The sequence below is a fragment of the Schistocerca piceifrons genome, chromosome 1, assembly GCF_021461385.2.
Source record: "Schistocerca piceifrons isolate TAMUIC-IGC-003096 chromosome 1, iqSchPice1.1, whole genome shotgun sequence".
Lineage (NCBI taxonomy): Eukaryota > Metazoa > Arthropoda > Insecta > Orthoptera > Acrididae > Schistocerca > Schistocerca piceifrons.
The window spans coordinates 115,641,626-115,661,837 of record NC_060138.1 but is presented as its reverse complement, the minus strand read 5'-3'; the positions used below and the strand labels follow the sequence as shown (position 1 = coordinate 115,661,837).

At 42.6% G+C, this 20,212-nt stretch overlaps 1 protein-coding gene across 1 annotated transcript in view; it reads left to right on the top strand.

Moving 5' to 3' along the window:
* Positions 1–20,212, top strand: part of LOC124788240 (estradiol 17-beta-dehydrogenase 2-like) — a 175,263-nt gene that overhangs the window by 80,121 nt on the left and 74,930 nt on the right. Inside the window, exon 4 of the mRNA XM_047255426.1 lies at positions 12,588–12,770. Within this exon, the coding sequence (XP_047111382.1) occupies positions 12,588–12,770 (183 nt within the window). The remainder of the gene's footprint in view (positions 1–12,587; positions 12,771–20,212) is intronic.

The following is a 20,212-nucleotide window of genomic DNA, read 5'->3' as shown; positions in this document are numbered from 1 at the left end:
GAACTGTTCTTGACTTATCCAAGTTACTGAATTAAGTCATTCCACTTACGGCTGTTGAAAATATTTATTGTGATTGATGTTTCCACATTTTGTCGCTTCCGAGCCTTCTGAAAGAAAACATTGTCACTATGTGAAATACGCTGACACTAAAAGGATATCGGCATCTTCCAAAGGCTTACAGAAGCATTAAATCGTCACCTCGTCAAGTATCTATACCAGAATGACTACCTAGAAATAATCTTTGCCACACTAAGGAGCTTGTTTAAATCAACAACACTTTCTTCATGTTTATTATCTATGTTTAAGAAAACTGTATTTTAAAACCGTATACAGATTTAGAGCAGTTGTATTCTGCTTTATATAAAATAACACAGAAGTAAAACAAATCAGTCTACGTTGGGTGCTCCACTTTACGATCTCAGTTAGTTAAGCAGATGGTAGGTATTTTTAAACAGTGAACTTCGAGGAAAGAAATTAATGGCTGGAAACGAATACCTCATGTTTTTTATCAACCACTTGAGCTCATTGCAGCTGTTTAGACCAATCCGTGAATTTCAAAATGTGCACGAACTCTCCCTGTTCTCTGTCAAATATACATGTTGTTTATTCTAAAATGAGACAAACTACTGGGACCTCACCAACCGACCTCTGGGGTTCTATCAACCAGTGACTTCATGAAAGTAAGGGACTGGGACTGATTCACCTTTACAGTCCAACAGTGTCATTGTTTGATAACCAACTGCTAGCAGACATTAATACTAAAACAGGACTACACACCATTAGTTAAAAACCACGTACTACCCATGATTATGCGCAACACTCTGGATCCAAAGCCCTCAGGTTCGACTCCCAATCAGTAACAGGATTTTAATGTGACACGTGTCATTTCTTTTACCTCTGCCAATCCTTCTTAAGTGAAAAATGCTGAGTCGCACCATGGTTCGGAGTCCACGTTAAACTGTAGATACACCAATAACTGTCTGGGTGATTCAGTTCAAAAGTCGCATTTAGGCAATGGCTCCCCACCTCCAATAAAACTATGCCTAGTAAAGCTCTGCGGTGATCAAACCAATGTTTTTATTGTTTTTCACTAACTACGATCAATTTCAAAGCACAAATGGCTTCAAACTCGGGACGTCGTGGTAATCGACGTATCACACATCTGAAAGTGTAGCACAATGGACATTAAACACCATTTATTCCTTTTTTTAATTTCTTATCTTCAAAACAAAACAAGGAGTACAGTCTTCTGAAAGTGTTGCAGTACATCTCGAATGAACAGCTGATAACATGCACCAAACGGACTGGCAGCAAATTAGGTTTTACGTGGTCCATACACATTAACGTGATCACCGCCTATGTTTAGGCGTCAATGTGCAGTACCCACCCGCAGACTGCAGGTGGCAGCACTTTTATTACAAATTTGGCTTTTGAGCTAAGAAACTGAAAAAGTTCTCCCAAACAGGCCATGAAGGCCCAACGGTACCTACCGGCCTCCGTGTTATCCTCAGCCCATAGGTATCACTGGATGTGGATACAGGGGGACATGTGGTCAGCACACCGCTCTCCCGGCCGTATGTCAGTTTCCCAGACCGGAGTCGCTATTTCTCAGTCACATAGCTCCTCAGTTTGCCTCACAAGGGCTGTATTGTATTGTATTGAATTGTATATTAACCAGGGGCCTAGAAACGACGGAGAGGCTCTGTCCCCACCGCAGACGCAGTGGTCCACAACCCCCTTGACGACTACCACAGTCCATCTCACCCCTCCACCGTCCCACACTGAACCACTCTTTCAGGGTTATTGCGCGGTTCGGCCCCCGGTGGGCCCCCCAGGGAATGTCTCACACCAGACAAGTGTAACCCCTATGTTTGCGTGGTAGAGTAAAGGCAGTGTACCCATACAGGGAGAGCTTGTTTGCGCAGCAATCGCCGACATAGTGTAGCTGAGGCGGAATAAGGGGAACCAGCCCGTATTCGCCAAGGCAGATGGAAAACCGCCTAAAAACCATCCACAGACTGACCAGCTCACCGGACCTCGACACAAGTCTGCCAGGCGGATTCGTGCCGGGGCCAGGCGCTCCTTTTCAATCCGGAAAGCCGTGCATTAGATCGCACGGCTAACTGGGCAGGCACAAGGGCCAAGTGTACCCCGCTTGCCAACAGCACTCGGCAGACCAGATGGTCACCCATCCAAGTGCTAGCCCAGCTCGACAGCGCTTAACTTCGGTGATCTGATGGGAATTGGTGTTACCACCACGGCAAGGCATTTCTGAAACGGCTAAGTTACTCAGATGCTCTCGTGTCGGCATGCTTAAAATATACCGTGCATGGCAAAATGACACTACCCAAAACCAAAACCGAGACAACTGTGGTTCATCACAGGCCATAGACAGCCCCCCCCCCCCCCCCATGAACCATGGACCTTGCCATTGGTGGGGAGGCTTGCGTGCCTCAGCGATACAGATGGCCGTACCGTAGGTGCAACCACAACGGAGGGGTATCTGTTGAGAGGCCAGACAAACATGTGGTTCCTGAAGAGGGGCAGCAGCCTTTTCAGTAGTTGCAAGGGCAACAGTCTGGATGATTGACTGATCTGGCCTTGTAACATTAACCAAAACGGCCTTGCTGTGCTGGTACTGCGAACGGCTGAAAGCAAGGGGAAACTACAGCCGTATTTTTTTCCCGAGGACATGCAGCTTTACTGTATGATTAAATGATGATGGCGTCCTCTTGGGTAAAATATTCCGGAGGTAAAATAGTCCCCCATTCGGATCTCCGGGCGGGGACTACTCAAGAGGACGTCGTTATCAGGTGAAAGAAAACTGGCGTTCTACGGATCGGAGCGTGGAATGTCAGATCACTTAGTCGGGCAGGTAGGTTAGAAAATTTAAAAAGGGAAATGGATAGGTTAAAGTTAGATATAGTGGGAATTAGTGAAGTTCGGTGGCAGGAGGATCAAGAATTTTGGTCTGGTGATTACAGGGTTATACATACAAAATCAAATAGGGGTAATGCAGGAGTAGGTTTAATAATGAATAAAAAAATAGGAGTGCGGGTTAGCTACTACAAACAGCATAGTGAACGCATTATTGTGGCCAAGATAGACACAAAGCCCATGCCTACTACAGTAGTAAAAGTTTATATGCCAACTAGCTCTGCAGATGATGCAGAAATAGATGAAATGTATTACGAGATAAAAGAAATTATTCAGGTAATGAAGAGAGACGAAAATTTAATAGCCATGGGTGACTGGAATTCGTCAGTAGGAAAAGGGAGAGAAGGAAACGTAGTAGGTAAATATGGATTGGGGGGAAGAAATGAAAGAGGAAGCCGCCTTGTAGAATTTTGCACAGAGCATAACTTAATCATAGCTAACACTTGGTTCAAGAATCATAAAAGAAGGTTGTATACCTGGAAGAATCCTGGAGATACTAAAAGGTATCAGATAGATTATATAATGGTAAGACAGAGATTTAGGAACCAGGTTTTAAATTGTAAGACATTTCCAGGGGCAGATGTGGATTCTGACCACAATCTATTGGTCATGAACTGCAGATTGAAACTGAAGAAACTGCAAAAAGGTGGGAATTTAAGGAGATGGGACCTGGATAAACTGAAAGAACCAGAGGTTGTACAGAGTTTCAGGGAGAGCATAAGGGAACAATTGACAGGAATGGGGGAAAGAAATACAGTAGAAGAAGAATGGGTAGCTTTGAGGGATGAAGTACTGAAGGCAGCAGAGGATCAAGTAGGTAAAAAGACGAGGGCTAATAGAAATCCTTGGGTAACAGAAGAAATATTGAATTTAATTGATGAAAGGAGAAAATATAAAAATGCAGTAAATGAAGCAGGCAAAAAGGAATACAAACGTCTCAAAAATGATATCGACAGGAAGTGCAAAATGGCTAAGCAGGGATGGCTAGAGGACAAATGTAAGGATGTAGAGGCTTGTCTCACTAGGGGTAAGATAGATACTGCCTACAGGAAAATTAAAGAGACCTTTGGAGAGAAGAGAACCACTTGTATGAATATCAAGAGCTCAGATGGTAACCCAGTTCTAAGCAAAGAAGGGAAGGCAGAAAGGTGGAAGGAGTATATAGAGGTTTTATACAAGGGCGATGTACTTGAGGACAGTATTATGGAAATGGAAGAGGATGTAGATGAAGACGAAATGGGAGATAAGGTACTGCGTGAAGAGTTTGACAGAGCACTGAAAGACCTGAGTCGAAACAAGGCCCCGGGAGTAGACAACATTCCATTAGAACTAATGATGGCCTTGGGAGAGCCAGTCATGACAAAACTCTACCATCTGGTGAGCAAGATGTATGAGACAGGGGAAATACCCTCAGACTTCAAGAAGAATATAATAATTCCAATCCCAAAGAAAGCAGGTGTTGACAGATGTGAAAATTACCGAACTATCAGTTTAATAAGTCACAGCTGCAAAATACTAACACGAATTCTTTACAGACGAATGGAAAAACTGGTAGAAGCGGACCTCGGGGAAGATCAGTTTGGATTCCGTAGAAATGTTGGAACACGTGAGGCAATACTAACCTTACGACTTATCTTAGAAGAAAGATTAAGAAAAGGCAAACCTACATTCCTAGCATTTGTAGACTTAGAGAAAGCTTTTGACAATGTTAACTGGAATACTCTCTTTCAAATTCTGAAGGTGGCAGGGGTAAAATACAGGGAGCTAAAGGCTATTTACAATTTGTACAGAAACCAGATGGCAGTTATAAGAGTCGAGGGGCATGAAAGAGAAGCAGTGGTTGGGAAAGGAGTGAGACAGGGTTGTAGCGACACCCCCGAGATAACAGGGCCGTCCAGCAGTGTTAGTGACGTCACACTAAGCGGCCCATAGCCGACGCAGCAGTCCACGGACACCTCCGTACAGACGCGCCTGATGCCAACGATCTTCTGTCCGTCATACAGAAAGGAGCGAACTATAATTCGAACCAAAGACCAAATTATATATATTCTTGTAAACAGCATAAAGGTTCATAACGAAATACCGATTACATATACGGGCAGGAATAAGTTTAATCGATTGAGGAACTTTGCCACTATTTTATAATTGTCAGAACACTATTTAGCTTTAAAACTCGCATACAGGTGGTGACAAATGCCAACTGACAGCAGGACTTAACATTTTCAAGCTATTACATTGAAAGTAAATTATCTTAAACACTGTCATACATAGCAAAACCCTCACAACTTTCGTTTACAATAAGGTAACAAGAGTTCGCTTTATCTCATAAAACACATGACTGTTGTGAATTTACTCATATGTTCATGGTGACAGCTCTTTTCAAGAATTTTTACATCCCCAGTAATAAAGAATGGAAACAAAAGATAGATATCAAATATTCTCCTTTTAACATAGACATCACTGAGCACAAGATTCTGTCTTGCACTGTGATACTAAGGGACTGCTCTTTCCTTTAAGAAAAGCCTGACAATTTGAAGTTCACTCTGCTATTGAAGATACACTTCTTGAAACAATATTAAAAATGCTATGAAAGGTAAGGAAATGAAAAACAACCAAGTGCATTACATGTAAGAATGTGAGCAAAAGGCTGAGGCTCTCTTTACTTACCATTTTCAATCTCTCTACAGCTTTTCCACGTAGAAATCACCAACTGCAAGTCTCATTATTGCTGTCTGTTACTAACAAAGTGCTTTTCTATTTAGAAAACCTGACAATTTGATGTTCATTCTGGTACTGAAGATAAACACTTTTCAGAGGAGTTCTAGAACCTATTCCTGCCCGTATATGTAATCGGTATTTCGTTACGAACCTTTATGCTGTTTACAAGAATATATATAATTTGGTCTTTGGTTCGAATTATAGTTCACTCCTTTCTGTATGACGGACAGAAGATCGTTAGCATGAGGCGCGTCTGTACGGAGGTGTCCGCGGACTGCTGCGTCGGCTATGGGCCGCTTAGTGTGACGTCACTAACACTGCTGGACGGCCTTGTTATCCCGGGGGTGTCGGTTGTAGCCTCTCCCCGATGTTATTCAATCTGTATATTGAGCAAGCAGTAAAGGAAACAAAAGAAAAATTCGGAGTAGGTATTAAAATTCATGGAGAAGAAGTGAAAACTTTGAGGTTCGCCGATGACATTGTAATTCTGTCAGAGACAGCAAAGGACTTGGAAGAGCAGTTGAACGGAATGGACAGTGTCTTGAAAGGAGGGTATAAGATGAACATCAACAAAAGCAAAACGAGGATAATGGAATGTAGTCAAATTAAACCGGGTGATGCTGAGGGAATTAGATTAGGAAATGAGACACTTAAAGTAGTAAAGGAGTTTTGCTATTTAGGGAGTAAAATAACTGATGATGGTCGAAGTAGAGAGGATATAGAATGTAGACTGGCAATGGCAAGGAAATCGTTTCTGAAGAAGAGAAATTTGTTAACATCGAGTATAGATTTAAGTGTCAGGAAGTCGTTTCTGAAAGTATTTGTATGGAGTGTAGCCATGTATGGAAGTGAAACATGGACGATAAATAGTTTGGACAAGAAGAGAATAGAAGCTTTCGAAATGTGGTGCTACAGAAGAATGCTGAAGATAAGGTGGGTAGATCACGTAACTAATGAGGAGGTATTGAATAGGATTGGGGAGAAGAGGAGTTTGTGGCACAACTTGACTAGAAGAAGGGATCGGTTGGTAGGACATGTTTTAAGGCATCAAGGAATCACAAATTTAGCATTGGAGGGCAGCGTGGAGGGTAAAAATCGTAGAGGGAGACCAAGAGATGAATACACTAAGCAGATTCAGAAGGATGTAGGCTGCAGTAGGTACTGGGAGCTGAAGAAGCTTGCACAGGATAGAGTAGCATGGAGAGCTGCATCAAACCAGTCTCAGGACTGAAGACAACATCAACAACAACAGATGACAATGGTGAATGACAGCTGTGGAGATGTGTAATGACGAATAGAGGTGGTACTGCTGAGCAACTGAGTGCCCAGACGAAACCAAGGGGCTGCCAACACTGTCTCTTCAACGACGGTTCAGCGACCATTGTTGTGTATGTGCGTCAGCAGTAGGCGCCTGTTAAGCAACCGTGTTGACTGTTGTCCGTCGACGACGAAGGCTGCGGTCTGCACGCCCATACCGCAGCTGGACGCCCACTGAGATGTGACAGGTGCCCTTTTCAGATGAATCACGTTTCATACTCCATCAGACATATGGCGTGTATGACGTGAAACGTCTGAAAGTGAACACCCTGCAACAATCGTTGGAATGGTTCAGGCGAGAGGCATTGCCTGGGTGAAATCGTCATTCTGGAAGGCACAATGGATCAACACTATCCTTGACGACCATGTCCATCCCTATAAGCAGTTCCTTTTTCCTTGACACAATGCATCTACCAGCATGACAATGCAATATGTCACACAGCTCGCACTGTACATGCGTGGTCACCAAACTCCCGTAGCCACCAAACTCCACGGGTTTAAACGCAGCCGAGAATCTGTAGGACCACCTCGATCATGCTGTCCGCACCTTGGATCTCAACCGAGAAACCTAGAGTAGCTGGTACCAGTATTGGAGTTGACATGGTTTCACATCTCTTTCGACACCTTTCAGAACTCACTGAATCTCATCCTGCACATCTCACAGGAGCCTGCTCTGCTATTCGTGGTTGTTGAGGCTTTCGGGAGGTGGTCACGATAATGTGTCTGGATAGGGTATTAATCTTGTGCATTTCCAGCTTCGTACCATTTCAAATATTCATTTTTCAACCATTGATTTCTTTTCTCAAAATAATTTAGAATACTTTGCTCTGTGTAAGATCGTGGTATACCTTTTTGACATCCTGTGCTCGCAAACGCTCCCCACCCTACCTTCCACGACATACAAAACTTCACATCCTATTCCATCCAGGACCCAGAACTCTGTACTAACATCTGCCCTTACTGTAGGTTGTTGACAAGTGGGAAGCATGGTCCCATGCGGCTTTTGACGCACTCATGTCCTATCAATGCGGTGTACCAGCGTGCTCCGCATCATTCTAGACGATCTCTTCCCATGCTTGAGCATCCATTGGCGGTGCTGCTGCCCCCACACCAATCACTGTCCCGAGTTATACGATGTGAGGAAAATACATGTGTGAACTGGAGATCCCTTGCCTCACAGCAAGGAGGTCATACTGAATGGCGTGGCTGCACAACACTTAATGTTGTTCAGCAATGTATTGGCGAGTGATTTACTATGGTGTGGCCTGTGCATTCACTCTAATGTGCTGTGGCCTTCTTCCAGAACACAAGTGTGATGCAGCTCTCTGCGTCAGTGACTTCGTGGCAAAGGAAGTGGGTCAACTGCGAAAAAGACCATGTGGTATATGCATTGTTCCCCCAGATGTGGGAGTACCTGAGAATGAGCCCTAACCGTCCTCAGCGCGATATGTTCATTTCTTAGCTGGCCAAGGGCGATGCCCCATCCATTTGCTGCTTGCTCCCTGGTCAGGAGGCTGACTGTGCACGTGGAGACATGTTGACCCCAGAACACATATTGTAACCGTCCACTTCAGGAAAGACGACTAGCATATGCACACAATATAACACATCACAAAGTCAATTTGATATCAGTCATTGTGGGCCGATCTCAAGGTTGTCCGAAAAGAATATCCAGAGCGCCACTTGCAGCGACGAGAGAACGGATGGTAATGAGCTCAGGCGATGCCGGTCGCTGTGACCGAGCGGTTCTAGACGCTTCAGTCCGGAACCACGCGACTGCTACGGTCGCAGGTTAGAATCCTGCCTCGGGCATGGATGTGTGTGATGTCCTTAGGCTAGTTAGGTTTAAGTAGTTGTAAGTTCGAGGGGACTTATGACCTCAGATGTTAAGTCCCATAGTGCTCAGAGCCAGAGAGCACAGGCGATGAATGACAACATAGAAAATACTAGCGACACAGGCAACAGTAGTTGTTGTAGCATATCAGAACACAGCGGCTCAGGCGCAGACCGACCAACACCGAATAAGGCGAATGCATAGTCACCAGACTGTCACAATAGGGAGAATACTTCAGACAGTAGTATTAGATTGCAAGAGAACTTTAGAAATACAGAACAGTACATGCTACCTTTTAAAGTATAACGTATATGCAGAATCAAGCCATCTGAGGCTCAAAGCATTCCTAAGTTCCTCAGATGGCGTGTATAGTAGATCGGGCAGGGGCTGTCCAGAAGCGAGAGGCAGGCCTACACCCTTCTGGACAGTATGTTTGGTAGCGTTCTATAAATCTAACGTCTTTTTTGTCTTCCTATCTTCCTAATACATAAGTTGTTCATTTCACACATTTCTATTTACTAATTACTTTTAAGTTCCTATTTCCAAGTATTTACAATTGCAACTTTGCTAAAACGTAAAACCCGTAACTAAATAAGCTTCATTTTATGTACACGTATAATTCAATATTGTGGAAACACCACCTTTCTTAGTCACTACATGGCAGGTCAAATGATGCCAGCAATTAAAATAATTTATACAAATGTATAAAATATCCACGCTTGTCTATCTTGTTCAAGGCTCTTCATTTCTGGGCAGCTATTGGAGCCTACATGCATTTGAATCTTATTGTTGTCCCTCTACAATTTTTACTAGCCACTATTCCTTTCATTAACAAGTTGTCGATTCCTTTGATGTATCCAATCAACCGATCGCTTCTTATAGTTAAGTTCTTCCACAAATTCCTTTATTCCCTCCACAGTTCCGTTATACAGGAGCCAAGGTAGCCCCTGAGGGCCGGCAACCCATATTACACGCCAGATGACGAGGTTGTCTATGCCCAAGGCGTACCCAAAATCACCATGGTAAACAATGGCTATTTACATACAAGATAATTGAAACAGACATTCCGAGCACTACTTCCTGCAGGGGGAGCTCGAAGCACGGCCTGCAAGCCGTATCACTACGCCAAAACCTGATCGACTAGAGACAGCTTAAAAGTGAACTTTTGTTTGCGTCAATTAGGAGACTTTTACTGGCATCGTTATTGTTACCTTTCGTTTGTTGTTCAGTCATCAACCTTGTGAACTTACATCAATAAAAGTTGTGTTTGCGAATAACTACGAATTGTCAGTCACAACAAGTTCTATGCTTCGTCAATAGTTACTCGCCATATCCAATCTAATCACCAGAGTCTTTCTGCAGCATGACTACGTCTGCAATTTAAGACAAAACAAACGAACACGACGAAATTATCCGAATGAGACGGAAATTAGTGGCTGTGATGTACTTGTACAGACAAACAAATAATTACAATTTAGAACGACTGGACTATTTATTCAAGACGAAGAGCTTCACAAATTGAGCAAGACAGTATCTCGCTGGTCCACTTCTGTCTCTTATGGAATCAATTAGTTTGCTTGGCATTGATTGACACAGTTGCTGGATGTCCTCCTGTGGCGTATCGTGCCAAATTCTGTCCGACTGGCGCGTTAGATCGCCAAAACTCCGAGATAGTTGGAGGGCCCCGGCCATAATGCTCTAAATGTTCTCAATTGGTGAGAGATCCCACGAACTTTCTCGCCAAAGTATGATTTGGCAATCAGGATGAAAAGCAGTAGAAACTCTCGCCATGTGCGGACGGACATTATCTTACTAAAGTATAAGCCTAGTATGGCTTGCCGTGAAGACGACAAAATGGGGCGTAGAAAATCGTTGACGTACCAGTGTGCTGTAAGGATGTCGCGGATTGCAACCAAAGGGGTCCTGATTTGAAAATAAGTGGTATCCTAGAGCATCAGTTCTGTTTGTCGGACCGAATGGCGGGCGACATCCGGGCCAGTTCCCGCTGCTGTCTGCAGCGTCTCTAGACTCGGGTGATGGATGTCCGGCACGTAGCTCGCGTGCGATTGAAGCGGTATTGAATAGAATATTTCATGACAGGTGGATTGGTCGTCGAAGCACGTTCACCGGATCTGACGTCCCCGGATTTCTTTCTGTGGGGAAAGTTGAAGGATATTTGCTATCGTGATCCACCGAAGCATCTGACAACATGCGTCAGCGCATTGTCAATGCGAACATTACGGAAGGCGAACTACTCATTGTTGAGAGGAATGTCGTTACACGTATTGCCAAATGCATTGAGGTTGACGGACATCATATTGAGCATTTATTGCATTAATGTGGTATTTACAGGTAATCACGCTGTAACAGCATGCGTTCTCAGAAACGATAAGTTCACAAAGGTACCTGTATCACATTGGAACAAGCGAAATAAAATGTTCAAACGTACCTACGTTCTGTATTTTAATTTGAAAAACCTACCTGTTACCAAGTGTTCGTCTAAAATTCTGAGCCATATGTTTGTGACTATTACAGCGCCATCCATCACAGAGCGAAAAATGTGGTCCAACATTCATATTTCTTTACCTGCTACACGAATATGTTATAAAAAATGGGGGTTCCTATTTAAAAAAACGCAGTTGATATCCGTTTGACTTACGGTAGCGCCATATAGCGGGCCAACCATAGCGCCATCTGGTTTCCCCCTTCAAGCTAGACAAGTTTCGTTGTTTGTAGTTTTTCGTTTGACGCTTATTTCGTGAGATATTTGGCCGGTCACGATCAATGGACCACCCTGTATACCCTCCGCTGCAAGTGCCACTTCCGTCTGTGAGTCACACACTTGCACGTTGACATCGAACATAGGCGGTGCTCACATTAATGTGACTGGACCGTGTATTTTCGTCGCATGACTGTTATCAGTACACGGCGGCGGTACTTTATACCGTTATTAGTAACTTTATTTCTTTTTGCATTCGCAAAGGGTCCCTTCACAAGGATCCTCACTTCATTGTTATGATTAAAACGTGAGGTGTGTGTCAGAGGCATTTGAAATTGTTTGACTTATGACTCAGTTATTGTCCCTCTAAACACATCAAAAAGCATTAGACGAAAAAGAACATCGGCTTTCTTGCAAAGATTCTCTTGTAGCCTTCCTCAGCATGTCCTTAAAATTCTGTGACTGCTTTAACCAGCGTGCTGTAACTCCAGAAAAGCGCTTTTGAATTACTTTGGTCTTGTCTCTCAGTTCAACAGATAATTTTCACATACATTTCACATTAATATTCAGGAGTAGACCACTGGCTGGTTGCACGGTTAAAGTAAAGACGATATTACTGTGAATGATGGTACGTTATAGTCAGTTTACTTAGGGAACAGAAATGTGGTATTACCGCAGAGGAAGTTGTGTGTGTTCAGGGCCGTCTTGGTGATGATGGGGCGAAAGTTGTGGGTAGGTTTGTTGTTCTGCTGTCGTCATGACTGGATGGTCTAGGGGAGAGAAAAGGAGTTTACGTAAGAGAGAAAGTAGGTGAAAACATTAATTATCTGTCCAAATCAGATTCATTCAGCACAATGATAATACACTTCATTACATTTTGCCTTACGGAACTACCTTTTGACGAGTGTATATTGAGTAACGTATTTGAGCATGGTTACAATTACAGCTGGTCAAAGCTAAACTTTCCGGCAGTCCTTTCACAACATAACACATTTTGACCTTTCCTTGTGTTGATACGAGGAAAATATAATCGTGTGAGCGATATTTTCGTACCTATTTTAGAGTTGTGGGCGGTGGTAAACAACGCAGGAATTACCGACTTCGGCGAAACGGACGTCACACCGCTGGAGAAATTCAAGCAGGTTCTGGAAGCAAACACGGTGGGCGCCATAAGGGTCTCCAAGGCGTTCCTGCCGTTCCTCAAGAAGTCCAAGGGCCGCCTCATCAACGTCACCAGTCCTTTTGGTAAGTACAGTAATGGATAACTGTTGCAACAAACTAGATTCAGCACTCGTAAAAACAGAGATTAGTAACAAAGGACCTACAGAAACTTTGATTGGATTCATATACACACATGTTCTGATGAGATGGTGTCTTGCATTGGCCCCGCCCTCTCGCAAGTTAGCTGCATATGGTGACACCTCTATTCCCCTCAGAGGTCAGCATTTCCAGCGTTTCAACTTCTTTGTGAAATTCTGTAATTATCGCAATTTCTGTTCACACGGCCTCGCTCCAAGCTTGGCCGTTTCCTATCACCACTGCCACTGGTACTGCTACTGGCTGACAGTTTCACCTTGCGACGAGTACATGAACACTACTAGGCATTGTCAAAGGCTGATGATGGTTGTGGGGGATAGGTTTGGGCTTTATGTTCCTTCAGGCTCCATCCTCTATTTTGCAGAGGACCAATAGGAACTCAGAACCATATAAGCAAGTTAGAATGTGCCTTCTTTTTGTTCAATTAGGTTCGAGCAGGATTGATGCAGTTAGCTGAGAAGTAGAACGCTGCTGTGGGGAAGAGAAATTTTTTGGGACAAACAGATAGAGGGAACTTTCGAGAATAGTTTGTTTGCTCGCAAGTGACTGCATGTGGCTGGAAAATAGGACACAGCTGCTACCTTTGGAATAACACCCTTTGTTCATTCTGGGAGAAACAGATAGCTTGACACTTCTGGCGTCAGCTGCAGACTTCGAAATACATGTTGTTGTTCATCAGGACACAACTGTGGGAGGAAGACGCTAATCTTCGAAAAAATCTGTTGTTCGTTCTAAAGGGAGTGGCAGGCACCCACCGCCACGCACCTCGGGAATAGTAGCTCGCATTACAATCGTCTGTCAATTCCCTTTGACCGCTGGCTGGACGTGGGACATCTGCGGCCCCATTCCGTTCGGCACTGAACAATAGAGGATGCGGGGAGGTGACCTAGTGTTGGTGGGGGGGGGGGGGGGGGAGGGGGGCTCTGAGCAGAAGTGGGGGGACAGGGGAAGCGGCCCAGTGCGTGAAGGCCAAGGTCTCAAGATAGCGCGAGACAGCTACGGTCTAGTCTGATGTGGTGCTACCAGTACGGGTCCCGTGCTTCTGCTGCGGACCGCCACATGCATGTGCGTGGCGCGACGTGCGTGACTGCTAATTCAGCTACAGAAAACCGCACGAGTGACAGCCGCGACTGCTTGGCACGGCACGCTGCGCAGTAAAATACAAGTGCTGTGCGTAACACCTGGCGGTGCACCATAAAGCATCTTAACAGTGGTGGGAGCACAGAATACGATATGATCAGAAGTTAAACAAGAGTATCCCTGTCATACACTACTGGCCATTAAAATTGCTACACCAAGAAGAAATGCAGATGATAAACGGGTATTCATTGGACAAATACAAGGTGTTTCAAAAATGACCGGTATATTTAAAACGGCAATAAAAACTAAACGAGCAGCGATAGAAATACACCGTTTGTTGCAATATGCTTGGGACAACAGTACATTTTCAGGCGGACAAACTTTCGAAATTACAATAGTTACAATTTTCAACAACAGATGGCGCTGCAAGTGATGTGAAAGATGTAGAAGACAACGCAGTCTGTGGGTGCGCCATTCTGTACGTCGTCTTTCTGCTGTAAGCGTGTGCTGTTCACAACGTGCAAGTGTGCTGTAGACAACATGGTTTATTCCTTAGAACAGAGGATTTTTCTGGTGTTGGAATTCCACCACCTAGAACACAGTGTTGTTGCAACAAGACGAAGTTTTCAACGGAGGTTTAATGTAACCAAAGGACCGAAAAGCGATACAATAAAGGATCTGTTTGAAAAATTTCAACGGACTGGGAACGTGCTGGAAAGGTAGGGCGACCGCGTACGGCAACCACAGAGGGCAACGTGCAGCTAGTGCAGCAGGTGATCCAACAGCAGCCTCGGGTTTCCGTTCGCCGTGTTGCAGCTGCGGTCCAAATGACGCCAACGTCCACGTATCGTCTCATGCGCCAGAGTTTACACCTCTATCCATACAAAATTCAAACGCGGCAACCCCTCAGCGCCGCTACCATTGCTGCACGAGAGACATTCACTAACGATATAGTGCACAGGATTGATGACGGCGATATGCATGTGGGCAGCATTTGGTTTACTGACGAAGCTTATTTTTACCTGGACGGCATCGTCAATAAACAGAACTGGCGCATATGGGGAACCGAAAGGCCCCATGTTGCAGTCCCATCGTCCCTGCATCCTCAAAAAGTACTGGTCTGGGCCGCCATGTCTTCCAAAGGAATCATTGGCCCATTTTTCAGATCCGAAACGATTACTGCATCACGCTATCTGGACATTCTTCGTGAATTTGTGGCGGTACAAACTGCCTTAGACGACACTGCGAACACCTCGTGGTTTATGCAAGATGGTGCCCGGCCACATCGCACGGCCGACGTCTTTAATTTCCTGAATGAATATTTCGATGATCGTGTGATTGCTTTGGGCTATCCGAAACATTCCGCCAGACACGTTGTCAAAGGTATCGGGTAATTTCATTCAGAGACTACGCCATATTATGGCTACGCATGGTGGATATGTGGAAAATATCGTACTATAGAGTTTCCCAGACCGCAGCGCCATCTGTTGTTGAAAATTGTAACTACTGTAATTTCGAAAGTTTGTCTGCCTGAAAATGTACTGTTGTCCCAAGCATATTGCAACAAACGGTGTATTTCTATCGCTGCTCGTTTAGTTTTTATTGCCGTTTCAAATATACCGGTCATTTTTGAAACACCCCGTATGTTATACTAGAACTGACATGTGATTACATTTTCACGCAATTTGGGTGCATGTATCCTGAGAAATCAATACTCAGAACAACCACCTTTGGCCGTAATAACGGCCTTGATACGACTGGGCATTGAGTCAAACAGAGCTTGAATGACGTGTACAGGTACCGCTGCCCATGCAGCTTCAACACGATACCACAGTTCATCAAGTGTAGTGACTGGCGTATTGTGTTGAGCCAGTTGCTCGGCCACCATTGACCAGACGTTTTCAATTGGTGAGAGATCTGGAGAATGTGCTGGCCACGGCAGCAGTCGAACTTCTTCTGTATCCAGAAAGGCCAGTACAGGACCTGAAACATGCGGTCGTTCATTATCCTGCTGAAATGTAGGGTTTCGCAGGGATCGAATGAAGGGTAGTGCCACAGGTCGTAACACATCTGAAATGCAACGTCCACTGTTCAAAGTGCCGTCAATGCGAACATGAGGTGAATGAGACGTGTAACCAATGGCACCCCATACCATCACACCCCGTGATACGCCAGCATGGCGATGACGAATACAAGCTTCCAATGTGCGTTCACCGCGATGTCGCCAAACACGGATGCTACGATCATGATGCTGTAAACACAACCTGGATTCATGCGAAAAAATAATGTTTTGCCATTCGGGCACCCATATTCGTCATTAAGTACACCATCGCTGGCGCTCGTGTTGTGATGCAGCGTCAAGGGTAACCGCAGCCGTGGTCTCCGTGCTGATAGTCCAAGCTGCTGCAAACGTCGTCGAACTGTTCGTGCAGATGGTTGTTGTCTTGCAAACGTCCCCATCTGTTGACTGAGGGATCGAGACGTGGCTGCACGATCCCTTACAGCCATGCAGATAAGATGACTCTCATCTCGACTGCTAGTGATGCGAGGCCGTTGGGATCCAGCACGGCATTCCGTATTACACTCCTGAACCCACTGATTCCATATTCTGCTAACATTCATTGGATATCGACCAACGCGAACAGCAATGTCGCTATACGATAAACCGCAATAGCGATAGGCTGCAATCCGACCTTTATCATAGTCGGAAACGTGATGGTACGCATTTCTCCTCCTTACACGAGGCATCACACCAACGTTGCACCAGGCAACGCTGGTCGACTGCTGTTTGTGTATGAGAAATCGGTTGGATACTTTCCTCATGTCAGCACTTCGTAGGTGTCGCCACTGGCGCCAACCTTGTGTGAATGCTTTATAAAGCTACTCATTTGCATATCAAAGCATCTTCTTCCCATCGGTTAAATTTCGCGTCTGTAGCACGTCAGCTTCGTGGTGTAGCAATTTTAATGGCCAGTAGTGTAATTTTGTCCTCAGCAGCACATAATTTGCCAATTTCCCATCCTCTGAATTTTTTTGATTTCTATTACCTATTGCCATTTCATAAACAATCTCCATCAACAATTTTCGTTAATATTATGTCCTCTGAATTGACAATTTAATTTTAGAGCGAAAATTCTATTTTGTTGCGAACATTCAGAATTCCCAAAAAGTAGAAGGTGGTGAGGGGCAGGAGTGGGTGGGGGGGGGGGGGGAGGTGGGGACCCTAACACTGTCTCAGGAAACCACATGACATAGGGGTAGGGGTTAATTTATTGATCAGCTTAATTAATTTGCATATCAATTTGATATAAAAAGTTCAGCAGCACAGCCATTACCTTGCCACTTTGTATAAGCTACTTTTCTTTATCACACAGCGAATTTTTAATTAAATCTTAAAATTTGCATACCATTTCCACATTAGGCACTGTCTTGCTTTATACAGAAAATTAGTTCATAGAAATGTACTGAACGTGCCAAGATTAAGATACTTGTATCCTTTGGGCAACTTGCAGAGTTAAACATGTTCCATTTTGACCAAGTTTTACTATAGTAACTTATTTAATACTGATTCACATTTTTAATGATAGGCTTCACAGTGACTGCAATAATTTTCTGTGACTTTTACTACTGTATCATATGTCTACTGTAAGCATAATTAGCTTTTATATGTCTATTTATAATTAGTGTCAAGCATATACTTTCGGCTCATTAGTGTGTGACATTACAGAGACCGTTTAATCGAGAGTGGGAGCGCGCTTATGGGCTTTTGCTGGTCATAATCCTTTGTGTACGGTCTGTCATAAGAGGCCAGTGTTGATGTTTTTGTTGAGGGAACAATGCGGGAAGCAACCACGAATTGTGTGGGCCTAGGGCAATTTAAGGACGTAACATTTATGGGACATACAAAATTTGACACGTTTTTCAGTGATTTATTTTTGCGTGTTTACCCGAATTTTAATTTGATTTACGGGGTTGCAGGCACTGGTGAACAATGATCATTTGCAGCTGTTGATACTGACTGCATACATGTGTAATGAACTTGTTACATATATTTCATGTCCATTATTCAAAAAAATTAACTTAAATTTACATTGTGACTGCATGTGTTTACATCTAGACTTCAAGGAGTCTTGATTTTTTATGAATTACTCTACAGTTAAATGAACTTTACTCATTTGAGTTTCTGTTGACTGTGCTCTGCTCTGCTTGTCTGTCTTTATTTCAATCTGCAAATGTATATGAGGCCACATTCCTCATTTCTGTGCAAGCTTTAATTCATAAACATTACTGGTTTGTACTTTAAATATCTAGATTTATCTATAACATTATTCTACAGGATTTTATACAGTTATTTCATATATTTTATTGTCATTTTACTTATATATCTCCTGTTTTCCGTTAATGTGTCTATCAACTAAACAAAGCTGTGACGAATCTTTGTATGACAAGTACATGGATCTTAAAGAGATGCTGCATGACTCGCCTCTTACATACAAAGCCAGTCAAGTCTGTAAATTATAGAGTATGCATTGCCAAACCGATAACAACATATAAAATGTCCATTGCAGTCATACACAGTCCATCACAGGAGAGATGTTAAGAATTTACAGTCTGCGAGCAAAAGAAGTGTTAATTGGAGTGATATATGTACGCCATACCTGACGCAAAGAGCACATCTTTTTTTTTATTTCTTGTTTCAAAAATAAGATTTTAGTTTTGCTGTATCCCCCAGTTAAAAGTTTACCAACACTAACAATGATATTCCCATTGTATTTAAAACAGAAAATATCTCATAAATCTTTGTACAAGATCGTGTTTATCTACACCAACAAAAGATATTTAAATTTTATTTAAAAAAATAAAAATCTAATAAAATTTTTGTTTTTAAATAAGCTCTCTGAGATTGTGCTTATCTAAATTATAATTTATTTATATATATAAAATAATCTTATACTTTTTTCTTTATAAATAAGTTCTTTCAAACCTCATCCACCTATACCAATGATTGAAATTTTCATTTAAAAACTCAAAGGCACATTTCAACCATAAACATTTATAATTTCAAAAAATCTAAATTCTTGTTACATAAAAAACAAAATCTAATCCAAAGCTAAGGTACTTCAAAACTTAGAAAATTATTGTAAAGAAAAATATGTATAAAGTTATTCTGATTTAGAAAATTATTGTAAAGGAAAAGGTTATTCAAATGCAACTAGACAAGACCTCTTGGAATTTGTTGATTATCACATTAAAAAGAAATGAAAAAGGGAGAACTAAGACATAAAAATATAAAAGAACTTCAACCACTTAGTAAAACAGAAAATTTTAATAATTATTCATAGCTTAATACTGAAAAATTAATGGATCTTAATCTAAACCCTGTTGATCCTATTAATAATAACAATAACAAACTGAATTTAAAAAATCTTTAAAATATCTTCATGAAATCTATAAAAACAAAACACAAAAAATTACCATAAACTTAATGAAGAACAATTAATCGATCTTACCAAAAGCTCTGAGGACACTATTACTAATAATGATAACGAATTGAATATAAAATCTTTACAACTACTTTGATCAATTTGTAAAATGAGAAATTTAAAACAATATTCTATGCTTAATAAACAACACTTAATTGATCTCAACAAAAGATGTGAGATAATGACAATTATTTTCAAAAGCTTATAGAACAAGGGTAATCCCAAAAGTAAGGTCTCCTATTTTCTTATATGTACATAGACCTGTTTATTTCTACAATGGTTTACATCAGTTTACAGCTTGAACATTTAGCTATTTTTCGACATAATCACCATATCTGTCGATGCGTTTTTGTAGATGCTGTGGCAATTTTTGTATTCCCATGTCATAACAGCTCGCCGCCATGCTCTTCAGAAAGTTATGAACCTCTACTTTCACCTCATCATCGGAGCTGAATCGCCTTTCAGCCAAATGTTCTTTTAACCTAAGGAACAGGTGATGGTCACTGGGCGCCATGCCAGGACCCTAAGGTGGCTAGGTGATTGTATTCCACTGAAACTGTTGCAGGAGAGCAACACTTTGCTGAGCAATGTGTGAGTGAGCATTGTCATGGAGAATGTGTACTCCCTTCCTCAGCATTCCTCTTCTCCGGTTCTGAATTGCCCATTTGTACCTGTCAGCAGTAATTGTGGTCCCAGTGATTCAGCTTTTAAATCTTGAATAATGACTTACGATAATACTGATGAAATACAAGAACTTTTTAATAAAATTAAAGAAATAATGACTAAATTTAATAACATTTTAATACA